Source organism: Hermetia illucens, chromosome 3 (assembly GCF_905115235.1).
Source record: "Hermetia illucens chromosome 3, iHerIll2.2.curated.20191125, whole genome shotgun sequence".
NCBI lineage: Eukaryota > Metazoa > Arthropoda > Insecta > Diptera > Stratiomyidae > Hermetia > Hermetia illucens.
In genome coordinates, this window is record NC_051851.1 from 124762329 (window position 1) to 124780215 (window position 17887).

A 17887-nucleotide genomic window follows, 5' to 3' on the forward strand; every position below is an offset into this window, starting at 1 on the left:
GTATTTCTTACATAAAGACACTTGAGTCTGCATTTTCCCCATTAGAACGTAGCACGTAATATATTCATATATTATTAGAGAGTATCCACTTTCAGGTGATATTGACATTCATAGTCTTGAATTTGCAAAGAAACGACAAGTTTGACCTTATATAACTTGGTTTAGTAATAGTACGATTTCCATCATTGGTAGAATCATGCTCTTTGTTATAGCCTACATTGCTGCAAAATTTGATGGAACTAGGATGAAGTTAAGGCAGCCAATTACTAAAAATTATAATAATACACTATTATTAACTTTATTTGAAAGAATATCGTATGGAAGGTATTTCGGAGCCTAGGTACCATACAGTGGCAGCCTCTTGACTTTTTTTCAGATTTTTCGGTTGGATAGTTTCTGAGAATGAAGAAATGATCACTTTCGATCCCCACACTCCCCACCTTTTCAAAAAATGTCAAAACTAAGAGCTGATAACCCACATGACTATATTTGGTGAAAAGAAATGTATACCCCCTTTTGGCATGTATGGGGACCCCCCTTAAATTCGACGTAAAAGGATGCAGCTCACTGTATGCATGAGCGTTCACAGTTCCCATCTTTGCACCAAATTTGGTGTCAATCGCTATAACCGTCTCCGAGAAAAATGCGTGTGACTGACAGACAGACAGACAGACAGTAAACTGATTTTAATAAACTTTTGTTTTACACAAAACACAATCAATCTTGAAATTCAACATCAACAATGGTCTAAGACAAGAGGACGCTCTATCATGCATCCTCTTTAACCTAGCCCTGCAAAAGTGATTTAGCAAGAAAACCTGCGAACTCTTAACCGCGTTCAAGAAAAGAATCCTTCGAAGAATTCTTCATTCCCTACATAAGGATGGACGATTCCGTAGCCAATATAACCACGAAATCTATTAGCGATACCATGACCGTGTGATTGTAGATAAAGTCCGGCTCAAAAGGTTGCGGTGTATATATAAGGATAGGAAGGATAAGACGTGGCAAAATTTGACTTAGATAGATCGATGGCATAGGCCAGGACTCCAAAGAGCTTTTAGGCGTATCGAATTGGTAGACTTCAGCGCAAAACCGGGATATCTGCAGTTCCTGACTAAACTAGGCCTAGATCGGATACCGGTTGTTGCGCCGTTGGACATTTATTGAATCGAAATTATTTTAAATTTAAATTAAAGTTCACTAGGTCTAATCACGGTTTTCACACATTTTTCCTAGAATGCAATGATTAATTACTCACCTAAGTATGGCATATAATGCGCCATTTGCAAGAAGCAGGATTTCTCTGCCTACAAATTTGAAATGCCTTGGAGTTCCTTCACCATTCCTCAATACATGAGCAAAGTTACCAGAAAACATTCTTTATGATTACGATATCTACCGGAATGTTTAGCTCTCGAATACGATAAATTTGTTGCATCCACGCACAAAATTTCTTACTTCGATGTAACAATAACTGGGTCCCTTGCTGGCTTTACCTCAGATGCGATTGTTGAGGTATTCTTCAATCAATGAAAGTCACAATAAACAAAGTCAAGATTGAGGTTCCACTTTTCTCACCCACAGCCTTGGTCCGAGTGGAGTCGAAAGGTTTTTAAATTCCCATCTAGCGTATCAAGCCAGCGCTGTTTCGATTGATCTTGGGTGGTTTCCCATTGATTTCGATGTTAAGGCCCTTCTTGGCTAGTGAGTTCTCATTTCATTAGCATAGCATCGAAGACGCCTTTCTCGCTATTTCTCCACGATATTTGCTACCACATATTGATCGCGTATGTCTCCATTACTGCGAGGTGGAATTCATTGTCTTTGGTAACCGACCAACACCCAAAATTATAATAAACCTTAACAGTTCGCAGCAGACCGCTGTCACTGATAGTGATATTGCTTACTTCGTTAGGATTAGTCATCCAAAACTCCACTCTTGGATAAGCATCTTGAGATTAACTTTGTTAGGAAAGGTTCACTCCTGTACCTTTTATATCGATTTCAAATATTAAGAAACTATCTATCGGTCAATGCGATTGGGAAAAGATAAAACTGGGCAACTTGTCGTAAATAATGTTAAAAGACTAACGTAAAAAGTAGTCAATATCAACCCTTGTTGTTACTCAATCGTATGTAAACAGATTTGCCTCCAAAGGAAAGGATACTTACAAGCAGAGAATAAGATCAACCCTAAATGTTTCATCTGAATATATCAGAAGGATCTTTGTTGACGATTGTTCAATGGATTAAGAGCTATCTTTTCATATCTGATCAAAAATTCCAAACCTAAAGAGAGATTCTTCCCAAAGTATATAACACCGAAAAAAACACATTGCAAACCCTAATGAACGCAACATACAGAGGTTGGCATAATTATTTCAATATAGGAATTTTTCCAAAAATGTTAACTTTGCAACTGATTTTTTCACGTTAACATTTATTTTTTTCATGTTATTATGAAGAATGTTAGGAAAGATTCCTAAATAACAGTAAAAATAATAAATTCCCTATTTGTCCGCTCTAACGTTAACGTCAGCGTAGAAAGCAGCACATACGACCATTGTGAAAGCTAATAGTTGTAAAGCAAAGGCAAAACATGGTGGCGATTCGATCATGTTTTAGGAGTTATGAGAGTGGAGATTGAGTTCCTATAACTGACAACAATCTGCCACAGAATCATTATACTCCAATACAAAATGGCAATGCAATCCCATTTGGTGACAGATTGCTAAATAAAAATGACTTCAACAGGATAATGGCACAAAAAAAGATGGTGAAAATTTACTTAATGGAATCGGAATCCAAACATTGAATTGGCCTTCGCTAAGCCCCAACCTAAATAAACAATTGCTGAAATTCGAAGTATCTAAGACTCTGTTTCAATCAATTTAGTAAAAGCCGTACTCAAACGATTACAAGTTCTAAATACTAAATGGTCAATGAATAGATGAATTTATTTAAATTTGACTAAAATATTGTTGAATTTGTTTTTCTTTTTTTTTTTTTTTGTCTTTTACATAAAATTTGTATCAAAATATTTTTGTTGAAATAATTATGGCCGCTATTTAAATAATTTTCTCACTCAATAAAACTGCTAGAGCGCGCAACTAGGGAACGTATTATCTGTAGGAATCGTTCCTAACATTCTTGATAACATGAAAAAAACACTTTCAAAAACATAACGGTAACGTGAAAAAATCAGTTGTGAAATTAAAATATATGGAAAAATTCCTATGTTGAAAGAATTATGCCCACCTGCGTAGAAGCTCAAAAATGACCGACAGGTGCAAATACAACCACAACTGTTTAATTTTATAAACAGCAATGATAAGGAATATGGAATACCTCACCATTGATTAGCTCTTGGATTTTAATTTTTGGCACATCGTTCTTCAGAAAGACCCTTAAATTTTTTCTTCTAGTCATTTGAGCGAGCTTTAGGACGAGGTGCAAGCAAATGTAACCATGTTCAAAAATCAGGATTAGAAAGTCGAAAGCAGTAATAACATTCACTCATGATTATTAGTAGATGATTCTAATTGGCAAATTTTGAATATGAGTAAATGAGCCCAACTGGCAAATTGACGAGCATGCGAGAGAGATTTGCATCGAGTTGCCAAAAGCCGTTGCGTTGATGATAAGAACGGTACTTTGTTTACCGACCGACGAGCCGCGACGGATAGAAGCCGGGAATATTTCGAAAAGATTTTAACGGAAGAATTTATTCAGCAGTGCCGATATTTCGAACAATTCCACCTGTCCCCGCCAGTGAAGTCGAGAAAGCAATAAAACGAATGAAATCGAGGAAAGCAACAGGACTTGACGATTTCACATCTCAGCTCTGGAAAGCGGAGAGCTGGGACCGAACACTGTGGCTCAGTGAATCTTCACCAGGGTTATTCAGAAAGGTAGAACACCATCTGACTGGCAAGAAAGTACCACAGTTCCAATATGGAAAAAGAAAGGTTGTCCAGCAGAATCTTCAAATGCCATCCGTTTCGTGTCTCTGTCGCTGTTCACCAAGGAAGCCATCTCTCACCATTCCTCTTTGTTCTTGTTATGAACATTGTTAAACAGAACATCCAACGTTCAGGACCCTATACACTGCTTTATGCAGATGACGTTTCTTTGGCTGATATCGAGCTACTTGTTCAAAAAAGAAATGTTCGCCTCATGCAACACACTCTCAGATTTAATATAAATAAAACAGAATTTTTGACGATCCCTGAAATTCCTTCACTCATAAGCCCATGCTGGATGAAATAGAGTTCCACAACTGGTGTTCTATGTATCAGACCCAAAATTTGCCACAATGTCGTCCTCTCTGTCGCCCTCTATGGTTCTGAGTGTTGGCCTACTATAAAAGGCAATGAACGGAATCTTGCGGTAACGGAGACAAAAATGTTGAGTAGGACCAGTGGCGTAACACGCCTTGGTCATATCCAAAATGAGGATATCCGCGATCAATATGAGACTGCATCGATCGTGGAATAATTGCGAGAAAGATATCTTCGATGGTATAGTCTGAACATCAAATTCGATGGGAATCGACGAAAGGACGGCCGAAGCAACGATGGCTTGATGCGCTGGATGATGATTTGAAAGCCTCAACCGATCAAGGTTAACTACCCCGTTTTTGGACGGGATAAAGACTGAAGAACAAGAAGAATGCTAGTAGGTGAATCAGACCCTGTTTTCACCTATCAACATCTTGGTAAACCTAAAGAGCAGTCCGGACCTTCAACCTCATCGTAATTTATCCCCCGGATAACGATGGAGAATCCTAACAATTTAAGAGAAAAAAAAATTCCATTTCAGGCTATTATAGATATTGAAAGAAACTCCATCAAACTCGATCATGGCTCTGAATGCAATTCTTTCCTGATCAATTCCCGGGGCTGAATTTCAACAGATAGACACCACAGATCCATCATAGTGCGAGCCACGTTATTTCTGTATAGAACGTATGAGGAGCTTAAGTGTCAAAAGGACCCATCCACCTTCTCCAATTTGGCTTGCACAGAGGCAAAAAAACATGTGTTAAGCGGTATTTAGGTGCTTGCGAACCGGCATGATCAATTTTCATTTTTCCGACTCTAGAATAGCTTTCTACTTGTGTTTGCCTCTAGTCAACCTGGATGATAATTTTGGCTCTGCCTAACATCATACGTTTATTGCAAAAGTTAAACTCTGGAAGTAACCTCGCTTATTGGAGCAATTGCTAGTTGCAAAAGTTCAGGTTGAATGCAACTATCACGACGGCCGATAAAAGAAATCAGGTCATCCACAGCTCTTGCGACATCCAGATGCTATGAATTAAATATAGTGAAATATTCTATGAAAACTTACTCAAACTGCTTTTGTTGTTCCTCCAAAATCTTCTGTATTTCAGCCAAATTAGCTTCAACCCGTGCCAACTGGTCTAGTTTCTCATTTAAGAGGGCCATAGCAGTCTGGAATTATAATCAATCATATATTCTGTTATTCTAGATTTGTTCACGTACATTATACTGCGCCTCAGCTTCCGCAAGCGCAGCTTTTTTCGGAGCAACTACTTTAGCTACCACATCATATTTAGTAATTGCAATAATCCAACGGCAAAGCCCTTCGGCAGCCGTTGAAGCCGTTTTAACTCGATCTGGATCAAAACTTTCATTATTTAACACTCGTTCCTGTAATTTTTGAATTATCCTCGGAGGTATGTTGTCTTTATCATATTTCAATAAGCTGTCTAAAAACTTCATATCGCCAAGTACACGCTGAGATGGTCCCCAATAATCCTCAACGAAACCAACTCCGGAAGGTGCTGGAACTTTTTGAGGTTTAACATCCTTCAGAATGCAAATTCCTTCCATCACGATGCGCACACCCATTGGCGGACTTTTCATTGTTCGAACAATTGTTATATCTTGCGGCGTCAATGTGTTCAGAGCGGCTAAAGCAGCATTCAATACAGGCATCGCCTCTTCTAACTTTGCATCGCATTCGCTCTTAATCTCTTCTGCCATCGCAGCTTGTTCCTTTGCCGCTAATTCATCAAGTTTTACTTGCTCCCTCTGGGTGGCGGCCACCTCGCTATCTGCTTGTACCTTTGCAACCTGTTCAGCCACTGTTTCAGCTGCAACCTTTAGCTTCGGTTGTAAAGATTCTAACTGCTCTTGCATCACTCCGATTTGTTGTGCTGCAATTTCCAACTGCTTAATTCCTGTCAGATAGCGTTCTCTAGCTTGGATCACATGTCTAGAAGAAAACTTCTTAGCATATCAAGAGTCTAGGTCATTGTTTAAGTACTTACTCTCGCTTTTCGCTTAGCAGACTTTTGAAAGTTTGAATTAATTCAAGATAGGAAGTTGGCGTCACATAATTTCGTCTCCTCAACCTTAAGTAGAATTTCTCAGAGAGATCCTGTGTAGAAGTATGAAATTCCATGCACATGTCGATAGCAGCCGTTCTCTCCTTATTTGTAAGTTTCTCGGAAGCTAAAAACCTGCTTGAAACAGCCAGTAAAGCATCATCAGGCCACGGCTGAAACCAGTCTATGGTACAACAATTAATTATTGAGGGGAACTTCCGAACGCGCATTCTGAAATAATCTCCAATTGGAGACATGGAAAGAACAATGTGAAGCTGCTCCTTACAAACCTGTATGAAATTTGTTATTTAATAAGCATCCCAAAGAATAAAGAGGAAAACATTTACTTGTACGAAGAAATTAAACAAGGCAACAGGACTTCCATCGGTTTGGACCGATTTGTCCCTTTGACGATCAATTTGTCGCATTTTTTCACAGAGTTCGATTTTTTCTTCGTTAGTGAAAATATTCGGCACTTCACCAGAATTCAGAAGGTTGCTTATATCCTCGAGAAAAGATTCGGATTTGATCTGAATTTATCAAAATAGAAACTGACCTATTGAAAACAATGTAATTCAAGTAGAAGTTTACCTGAACATCTGTGAATAGAAAAACTCCATGTAACTCGGAAGAGCTAACTTTTCTTAAAATTGTCTTAACATCCTCATGCCATTCATAGGTTCCATACTGTCTGGTGATCTCGACTTGAAACAATTCATAATCCGAGATATGTGAAGCTAATCTGGTTAAACTCTGCCTTCCAGATCCACCTACTCCAACCAATAGAGCGTGACTTCGCGGTTGCTTGATGATTCGACAAATTCTTGATAAATGTTCAATAGCGAATCGAAATAGAACTAGGTTCATAGGTTTCTTCGACATATTGTTGAACTCTACTAAGTAAGCTTCAACCACGGATCGCAATTCTTCTAAATCTTGAACTTCTAGATAATTCCTGGTGTCCGCCTTGGGATTTGTGAAATCACAATAAATTAATTTACGTAGATCGCCCTCAGTCAACGGATTTCCCGGCTCTTTAAACCTTTCCAGTAACATAATTGCATTTGAATTCAGATTGGTATCGATCTCTTCACAAATTGCTTCAAAAAGCCATTGGCGATCATTATCGTCCACTAATCGATCTCCATATACCCGGAGTATCTCGTGAGTCCATAGTCGGCGCATGGAATTAAGATCCTCTGTAGCTTCTGGAACAGATAATAAAACTCCTTGTATAACTCGTGAGAAGTCCCGCAAATTGAAAAGGTAATGACATTTTGCGGGAGTAGGCAGAAGATTCAATCGCGACTTGTTGTAGATCCCTAGAGTTGCGTTTACTATCTCGTCGATACACGGATCGAATTCTTTCGAAAACCCACTGTAATCATCAGAAATAAATAAATTATGGTTCACTCCTTAAAAAATTGTTAGATATGAGTAAAAAAAGTAGTTACCGTGTATCTAAATGCCATAAAACAATTTTTCCGAATATTGTCTTCAAAATGTCATCGCTAAATTCATCAATCGAGAGTGTATTGAAGTGCCGTTGGAAGCGCTGAGTAACCGTATTTCCAGTGGAAGGTGGACCCATTGCGCACATCATTTGCACATCCACCAACTTTAGCGGAACCACTTCCTTGCGATCATACCACATCCAGTGATCTAACATCATCCGTAGCAGTTCAATAGGAGGTTGAGCGCCATAAGTTTCTTTCAGTGGCATTGATATATCGTCTACAAAGATTACACATTTCTTCTTCAACGGCGGACCAAACACCCCTTTCCTTCGTTTATCCAGTTTCGACATTATAATATCCTGTGTTTGATTTGCCGAGGTTTGGGCTGAGAAATTTATAAAAAGTGGCTTATAAGTTTCAGTATCAACTTTTTTCAGAAGATATTCAATCGCATAAGAACTTTTTCCTGTCCCCGTTGGACCAACCAGCATGAGCGATTTTCCATGACGAACCAATAAGTCGAGAAGAGCACTCATTCGTACTGTTTCATTCGTTGTTATAATGATTTGATTTACTGGCATATCTCTCGGTATAGGTGGAGCCGAAGCAACCTCATCTGCCCACGGTTTCCACTTTCCTTTTCCTTCTTTAATGAAACGATAATCAAATACCGTCCCACCCTTAGGCAAAGGAAAAATGAAGGGCTTCGACATATTCGCCACATGTAAGTCATTCGGAATATGGTAGAATTCATACAAGCTTTCCGGAAAATTCTTTTCAAGTAGTCCTCGGAACAATTCTGAAAATATTTCTCGACTTTCATTGTCCAGAGGCCCTCCCAACCCCCAAATACACGAAAAAAAGAATACTCCTTCCAGTTGAGCTCTCACGTCCAAATCAGATAGTCCTTTAACATATTTCTCGTCATAATAGTCATCCAAGAAACAATCGAAGATATTCATTAAGGACACAACTAAATTAGTATCCGATGTGGGCATCATCTCTTTCAGGCCACCTTTCCGAATGAGCCATAATAATAATGGACAGAATCTTTGAAAAAGACTTGAAATCAATTGTTTGTTAACCGAGTGGAAAGCTTCAGGTAATGTATTCTTCCACGAGGTAACTAGAGGCTCCCACCCGAGGGACGAAGGCTCCATATAAATCATACCGCATCGAGACACAGTAGCAGGTGACGCCACTTCCAAATCCATTGGTTCGAATATTAAATTCGTAGTCGGAGCCAGTTGAATGATTTCTCCCGACATCAGGCACAGCTTTTTGTTATCATCCAGAACAGTGTTCATATTTTCAATCCAGATTGCATCGACAGGACCATCAAATATAAGCCATTTCCTTTCGAGTGTTGTAGACGTGGCGAATTGGCGATAAGTAACAGCCAAAACGCCGTCACTCCATTCATGCGACACGGGGTCAAATTGACCGTAAAGCTGTCCCATTGTTATGGCTTTGGGGTTCATTACAGCATAGATTGCTTTATGTTCGTCGCCACCCTTTAAGTAGGCGAAAAGATTTTGTTAATGTTATTTAAGTGAGCATTAAATGTAAGTTAACCTTCTCTTCTATGTAACCAAGCGCATCGGCGAGAATTCGGTATGCTGTGGTCTTGCCTCCAAATGGTAAACCCACTATCATTAATCCATGACGTACGACTATCATTTCATATAGCTGAAACAAAACAATGTAGATATATTTCCACCTGTTTGTTATAAATAGTACGATGAATATTGTATTACACTTTATTCGCTAAGAAATTATTCGTTAAAATGATTTTCTGTATTTATTATAAATATGTGATACCTTCCACATAATTTTCAATATTTTTTTTTGTATAATCTTTGATATTTCGAATAAGGTGTTGACTACAATGGCAGCAACTTTTAACATTCGACTCCTGGCATAGTTATAAAACCCCTAAATAATTGTGTTCGCGCGGAAACATATAAATCCCAAATAAGTAAACAGTGTACGCATCAATATTATTATAGTGAGATTTGTAGGTTTCTGCAAATTGCATCCACCTGGTTGCATCACTTTTTCAAACACTGAGCACACCTTATAATTACCACTGCTTCAATAAATCGCCATCAAACCAGTTACACAGGCGCTTCGGGGGAATATTTTTCTGAGCGCATAGCAATGCACAAGGCCCCATTAAAAGTTATATTGTCTCTGGTACAAATCAAGTGGTGAGCCACTTTTGAAAGCAGCGTCATAAAGTCCGGCTGAGCATGGGCCCCCGATATGCACTGACCTTTGGCTATCGAAAACAGATTATGATTGGTATCGAGGTTCCCTAGAACGATTAATTTCTCCAACATGAACGAGAATCTTAGCGATATAAGCTAGACTCTGGAAAGCTCTCCCGTGATTTTATATTCTGGAAAAACTAGTAGTGCGCTCTTATGACCTGAAAACCAGTTGCTGGTAGCATCACAATTGTACAGTACTACACATCAACGGAGATTTCCTGTATAGAGAAAAAAGAGGCTTCCTATGAGAAACTTCATGCAGTTCAGGTGACAATGTGATCGTGATGAGTGACCGTACTGACACCCGCTTCGAAAGGAACTATCATTTAACGGTTTGTTTCCTTCCTTTCTTTCTGCGTCTGTTCGAAATCCACTATGCGGCTGTCGTCCGTCATGGGAACACTTTTTCCTTTACAAAGGATACAAACTTTAAACAACCCGCTCGAGAATATTGATAAGCATTAGGCAGAAATCAAAAGTGTCTTTGTCTCTAATGCGGATGAAATTGTCAACTGCATCCCAGAAGAATGTTGCAGGACCTGATTTACTGCGGAGACATGGAAGCAGATTGGTGGACGTAAAGTGCTGATAGTTCTGTTGATGGCTGTGAGTGGCGATGTGCTGCAACTTATTTTTCGTGAAAAACTACGAGAAAACACAGGGTAGCATACACCGTGACAAAAGGAGTTCCACCATTGGGTTGATAAGGGAAGCAGAAGCTACCGTAAAGAACAACGATTTCGCCATCGTATACGGGATCACGAAAGAGCTTCCAGGTACTTGTAAGCCTTTCTTTTTATGTTCCCGTGAGGGATGCTAGCTCTCAGCTTTTCATCCACCTCTTGAGCTGATATGGAAAGCCATCGCAACATGCGGAAACGAATTTCCCCTCCAAACAGAAATGAAATTATCTTTCACATCAACATTCCATGCCGCTCAAGCGGAGTAAAACCCACGACCTTCACGGCCTCTCTGTGCAAATCCTGAGAATCTGTAATCTCTCCATGTGAATGGAAGAAAGGGATCTGATTCCAAAGAAAGGCAGCCTTCTTGAGTGCGACAACTGAAATAGTATTAGCATCCTCTCTGCTTGGAACCTATCAAAGAATACGTCAAAGGTTTGATCGACAGAGACCAGGCTGGTTTTCGTTGTTCATCCGCTTGTACCAGCCACGTCAACACCCTTCGGATTATTATGGAGCCGTGTATGAAGTTTACATCCCTGCTCGAACGGCTTTTCATCGAATTTGAAAAAGCTTTCGACAGTATGAACAAGGAGGTGCATTCCGGAGGAACTAATAGCTAGTATTAGAGCGACTTATCGGCGCCCCATAAAATACCACGTGGTGCACTTAAGTAAAATCTGAGAGGAATTCAAATCCAAAGTGGGGTCCGCCAGGGTTGCATTTTTTCTTCTCCCTCATCTTTTTGTTCTATCACCGAGTCATGGACCTTGACCAAATAGCTCTACACATGGAGAAGGAGACGAGCAGACTCAGACTAAAGATATATACGTCTCTTATAGACTTCTCTACGAAGTATAGGATATCCATAAAATCTATTTGGTGTTATTATTTTTCAGTGAGACTGCGCCTGAGTTTCATTATCTTCACATATAATACACATATAAGTGATAAGCTCACGGCAACGAGACAAGCACAAACATCTGTGGCGCGGCAGGATCTGCAGCATTCGAAATTTATTTCGAATGTTGCGGATGCGGACGGGTTGATGGCGCGAAACTCTCCACTCGCTCATTTTCGGAACGCACCGGGGAGTGGAGAATTAGCGGTGGAAAAATGCCGTTGGTTGGGACAGTAAGGACCGCATGGAAATAAGCCGGTCTCTTCTGTTCCCAACCGCGGCGGCGAACACACGAAACACAAAGATCCCAGTTGGAATGCCCTAATTCAGAAAGTGATTAAAGTATTGTGATAAAGTTAATCTTTTTTGTGTTTTAAATAAACTAATTTAATTTATTGCTAAACATCCATGACGACTGGGTTCGAACCCAGGCAACGAGATTGAGAGGCTAGCGATTTGTCAACGTTTTGATTATGACTGTGACCGGTATGACTGGTGACTTAGGGTGTTAGCAAAAAGTTTCTTTTCTTTCAAGCAGTTTACCCGAAATACAAGTTCACAGTCTTTGTACATAAAGGAGTTGTTTAATTTAATTGGACATACCCGACGTCGAAAATTCTACGTGATGCAGGATTCTGCAAATGCGCTGTGCAGTTTTTAAGAGTGTTCACAGAGTCCAGGTTCAGGAGTCCATAATATGTGGGATCTCGCTATGTAGGAAACATATAGGGTATCATCAACTGCTGTAAAACTGTCGTATTTCGATTGCCTGTTTACAAGCATTTAGAGGCATGAAGAAAGTATGTGATTGTAGCAATTTTGCTGAGTTATTTTGATGACTTTCAAAATGGATATTAATTCAGTGGAAATCCTCATTTCCGAACTCAGCTGGTTAACTTTATACCGAAACCTCCCAACCTAAATTTCGTTCGAAAACAACATCGAAAGGTGGTTGCTGAAGGAATGACTTCTGAAGCGAATAATGAATAATTACTGGTGATAAAACGTGGGTCTACGAGTTTGATATGGAGGCAAGCCAACAATCGTCCGAATTCCGCTTCGAAGATCCGGCCGAAAAAAAGGATACGTCGAGAAAGTTAAAGGCCATCCCTTTGATGGCCTACTAGCGGTATATGGATAAGTGACTGAAGCACTGGCGCACGAGGGTTGCTTCAAATGGATGTTATTTTGAAGGAGAGAAAACCAATCTACCTGAAAATTAAATCATTTTTGTTTTATTTATAATTTTCCAGTTCTTTTTGATCATAGGGTATGTCCTCCTGCCCTGCTATTAATGATGGTGACATCCGAAACTAATGTGATCATATATCGCTTTTCTGATGGAAGTAGGTCGGCTTGCACTAACCAAAGATTTGAAAACTGCCCCACAGATAAGGAGCTTCATGATACAGCCTTTCGATAAGTTGTAGCTTAATTACAAATACCATGGCTGGGTGAAAAGATTCGGGGGTGGTAAAGAAAAATATCTTATTTTGTGGGTTTTTCCATTTAAGTTTTTTGCTGGATCTCCATGAAGACATTTTTCATAATGGGCTCATATGTGAATCATCCTCACCTCCTCATTATTCCCAAACTTTTTAGCTTCGTACCATTTTTTGAGGTAAGGAAACAAATGATAGTCGCTGGGAACTAAAGCTAATGAATATTGTGCATGGGAGAACAATTCGAAGTTTAACTCATTGATTTTAACTATTGCAACGATCGACGTGTGCGTTGTCAAGGAGAAACCAGATGCGGTCGTTTTTTTCGCACTTCATTATCCAAATGCTGCAACAGCCTCGTGTTTTAGCCTTTTGAATATAATCGATGAAGATAATTCCTTTTGCATTCCCAAAAAATGTCGCCATAACTTTAGTCACCGAAAAAATCGTTTTTACTTTCTTTGGCGTTGGTTCACCTATTCAATCCAAGGTTTTGCTGCTGTTTGGTTTCAGGAGTGTAATGGTGAACCCAAATTTCATCCACAGTTATAAATCTATGCGAAAATATCCCGTAATTTCCCTTGTATAGTGCCAAATTCGCAACCGAAACAGTTTTTCGGTTCACTCCTTTCACTATCACTACATTTGATGCTGTGTAAGTGATAAGCTCACAGCAACAACAAATACAAAACGAATTCAAACATCTAAGGCCGTTGGGAGTCGAACCTATGCGAAAACATTCATGTTGACGTTCCAGTTGTCTCGGTTATCTGATTTGCTTCTAATCTGCGATCCTCTCACATGATTTTATGATTTTTTCAATCATTTCTACAGTCGTGAACTCAACGGGGCGTTCTGAATTTGATGCATCATCAGTGCTCGTGCGATATTTTTCAAATTCAGAATCTCACTGTTTGACTGTTGAATATCATGGAGAAAAGTCTTTCAGTGTTGAATCTGTCTTCTTCAATAAGCTTCCAAGCGTATACTAACAGAGCAATCGAAGCGAAAGTTCGTTAACAAGCTAGTCAGGAAGAGACTTATAGAATACCAGTGAAAATTGGTACATTCTAGCGTCATTCCTTAATCGGGCCGGAAACTTTTCACTCCACCATCGTAGCTCGATCATTACGATCTCAAGCTATGAAAGAGTTCAGTTTGCTGCGGCGGTAATTGGAGATACGTTCGAGAATAGACAGATTCTATATATGCATATAAGTACGAGTATGTATGTATGTTTTTGTTTTGTCAAAGATACTGCGACGAGCGGAATCCAGTTTTTTATGTAGACAATTCATTGGAATTAGAATTTTTTGATGAATTCAATCAGTTGAAACTCAACTAAACTTTTCCTGGTGTCGTCAGGAGTTGTTGCTCAGTCAATGCCAACTGGATGTAATTTCAGCCAAAAGTTCATCTTTAGAATTGTTCAGCCATTATCACGGGAGTACTTATTAGATGTGATCTGCCTACCTGCTTGGCCGAAGAAAAAAACGATTTGTCATTACTTGCGCTCATTCTCTAGGAAAGGAGGGAAATATAATATTCGACAGATCTATATAACCTTTTATTTTTTGACGCTGCATCTATTCCATTTGTAATGGAAAAAGATCTGTAAAAGTTTGAAATAAACAAAAACAATAACGCCACCAGGCTAGAGCCGTTAACCACGGTATGACAAGACTCGATTTATCTCCTTTGCAATCATTTCACGTTATAATGCTACACTTAGAGGTACATATCATTTAATAACTTGGCTGCTAGGACTGCAATAAAAAAGACGGAATTATCTGGATACCTGCCCTTTGTGGCAGGTCGCACGCTCGTACATCAAAAGGCGTTCATTGACCATACTAAACAATGTTGTAATAACAACTGCACTGCCAGATTTTCATAGCGAAAAGTCTAATATAGTCCAAAATATCCTCTTTGATATTATCGTCTCGACCTCGATCTATCTTTAAACGTGCTATCGTAACACTAAGAGTTGCATTTGAATTCATCCCAAACCTTGCTTTTTCAGAATGTTTATATATGTATACAATATACAATGTATACTTACTTGTTGAACTTTTTCAAGGAAGAATTTGGTACATTGTTTATTATTATTCCGACAAGTAAATTCTACAGCCTCGTTAAACAACACATAATCGGGAGTCGGTAGTACAACCCCTGGGAACAAATCAGCAGTTATTCCTTGGAACAAGGGAACATCTTGATTCAAAAATTTCGGCAGATTCACGTCCGTAATAGAACGCAATACCAATATATCTTCTAACTCATTTCTGTATCTTAATTTCAAAGCTCCAGCTGCTTTCAAAACTGACTTCACCGCTCGCATTCCGTAATCATAATGGGATTGCGTGCTTAATTGTTCAGAGCATAGTCGATATGTGGCAACAATTTTAATAGCGAGAGGTTTTGCATTTTGGAATCCATATGAATATAATTCAATTTCAGCAATAAGTGCATAGTCTGGTACCATCATAGCCACTGAACGGAACAACGCCTGAAAATCAAACCAAATTATATAATAACAAAATCACATTTTCAGTAGGAGAATTAATACTTTCAAATTGTCTGGTAATTCAGAACGTCCTGCATATCCTGGATTCATCGTAATGAATACAGCACAAGTTGGGTCTAAAGTTAGAGTTGTCCCTTCGAACACCAATGTGGGATTGCCTGAGTTTATGCCCCGTTGAATAGTTAAAATCTACGTCAAAAGCAAGTACATTGAAACGTTTTAAAGTTACTAACATAAACTGGTGGTAATTCAAATTCACCTGTTGTGCCACAACCGACAACACTTCCAAATCGATTCGGTTGAATTCATCAAAACATGACCAAGCTCCGCACGATGCTAATCCTTTAAAGAACTTTCCCAACGCAATATAATCTAGACCATCAGAACAATTGAATACTACACACTGTTTCGCCACAGCTTTCGCCAAATCTTTTGTGGTCTCCGTTTTACCAGTGCCTGCTGGCCCTTCCGGTGCTCCACCCAAATGCAGATGAAGAGCTCCGAATAAAGTCCGATAGCACCGATCAGTAAGTGGCGTTACAACAAGACGGAAAGTATTTCCAAGATATTCGTAACCATACATTAAAGTACAATTGATCATCCTGGTTGCAAGATTTTGTTCTTCCCAATAATAGCGCAGTTGACATAACCATTGAAAATCCGTTTCTTCTGTCACACTCTTTTCCACTAGCTCAGCCAAAACATCTCGGGCGTGCACATCTAACACTACTAAGGCTCCCAATGTTATTCGGTTTTGAGCATTAAGATCCCCACGAACAAGATCGACAATTTTGTTAATCTGAAAACCAAATGGATGAAAATCGATAAAGATTTGCTGAATAAGGAATCAAACCTGATTTTTGCATGTTTCTAAATATTTCGCAAGTTCATCTTTTGCATTGGGCATGGCAAAACCTCTGGTTATTTCCAGCGTCCAATAAGCAAGTGATATAGCTTGCACTGTCTGGCCAGGCCATACAAGTACCCACTCATGCCTCAGCCTTTTCGGATAATCATCGAACGCACACTCAATTTTATGGTGAACTGATTTTTTCATATCAATTTCTAGCTCAAGTAGCCACTTCTCAACTTGTCCTCGAGCTTTGGCTGTAGATATAACATCGACTAATTCAATTTCTTCTCGTTCACTTGATCGCATCATTGTCACATCCAATGACTCAGTGAAATTAAGGGTAGCGATGCCTTCGAAACACTTCTTCAAATGAGGTTGTACTCGAGTTGGATCTTTCGTTTCTGAGAGAATTTCCAAAAGTTCATCATTGGACAAGAAGAAGAATCTTGGGAAATATAATCGTTTTTTCTCCAGATACTGAAATTCATTTTCAATTATATTTAAAGTCAATATAATATAAAAAGAACATTTTCCTACAGCATTCAATCCCTTTTGAATTACTTCCAACAAATTGAAGGCCTTTTTCAACTTTTCCGACATTTTTTCGATTTCCACCACAGACATAACTTTTGAATCGCCGAACGCTTGCTTCATTATATCTTTCCAAATCTAAAACAATTGTTCATTAGATGCCTTAGTGTAAACTGATACCGTATGTTACCTTGTCTACAGCACTAAACCTTCTTCCTTCCTCTGGCATTTGCTGCTGAATATCGGGACTTGAAAAAATAGGCTCCAGATACATCCAAGTTGCTTGCACGCGCAACCAATCGTCAAGGATATCTTGAAGTAAAACTAATTTTGCTTCCCACTGCCTAAATTGTGATAAGAAAAATAAGTATTTTTGTATTTTTTATTGATTCTATAGGTAAGGTCCCAGTTTACTGTGGAGGGGGGACCATTGTCATTAGTCCCCAAATATTAGAACCTTTTGTTAATGGAGCTGTACAAAACAAGTGATTGGTAATATGAGACTTGGATTTACTGGCGGTATTTTAATGAAAAACGACAACAGCACTTTAGAATTATAACTTTGGAGCTTTAGGAAGCAAGTAAATAGTGGGTATTGAACTGTTAATTTATCTATTTCAGTTACAGAAATCTAACGTTACTATTAGGTACGAAGCTTCTGCTATGAATTGAATCTTGATAAGTACTACACTAGGCCTATTTCCGATTTGAAGGAGCTTTCAAAATTTTATTTGAGCACGGCAACTTCTTACCATTTCAATAAGACTTTCCAGTAGAAGTGAAGTATTAACTTCTACTTCACGCTTGTTTCATTTGCTCCTCTAATATAAAATAAGAATAGAAATAGAATCGTTCGTTTTGA

The 17887-nt window shown here is 39.0% G+C and overlaps 1 protein-coding gene across 1 annotated transcript in view; it reads right to left on the bottom strand.

Moving 5' to 3' along the window:
• Positions 1-17887, bottom strand: part of LOC119652125 (dynein heavy chain 7, axonemal) — a 49790-nt gene that overhangs the window by 13649 nt on the left and 18254 nt on the right. The window contains exons 9-21 of the mRNA XM_038056064.1: positions 17216-17369; positions 17032-17163; positions 16495-16971; positions 15901-16440; positions 15684-15830; positions 15177-15623; positions 9391-9504; positions 7813-9329; positions 6950-7736; positions 6706-6888; positions 6302-6648; positions 5511-6246; positions 5356-5459 (exon numbers count right to left, since the gene is read on the bottom strand). Of these exons, the coding sequence (XP_037911992.1) occupies positions 5356-5459; positions 5511-6246; positions 6302-6648; positions 6706-6888; positions 6950-7736; positions 7813-9329; positions 9391-9504; positions 15177-15623; positions 15684-15830; positions 15901-16440; positions 16495-16971; positions 17032-17163; positions 17216-17369 (5685 nt within the window). The remainder of the gene's footprint in view (positions 1-5355; positions 5460-5510; positions 6247-6301; positions 6649-6705; positions 6889-6949; positions 7737-7812; positions 9330-9390; positions 9505-15176; positions 15624-15683; positions 15831-15900; positions 16441-16494; positions 16972-17031; positions 17164-17215; positions 17370-17887) is intronic.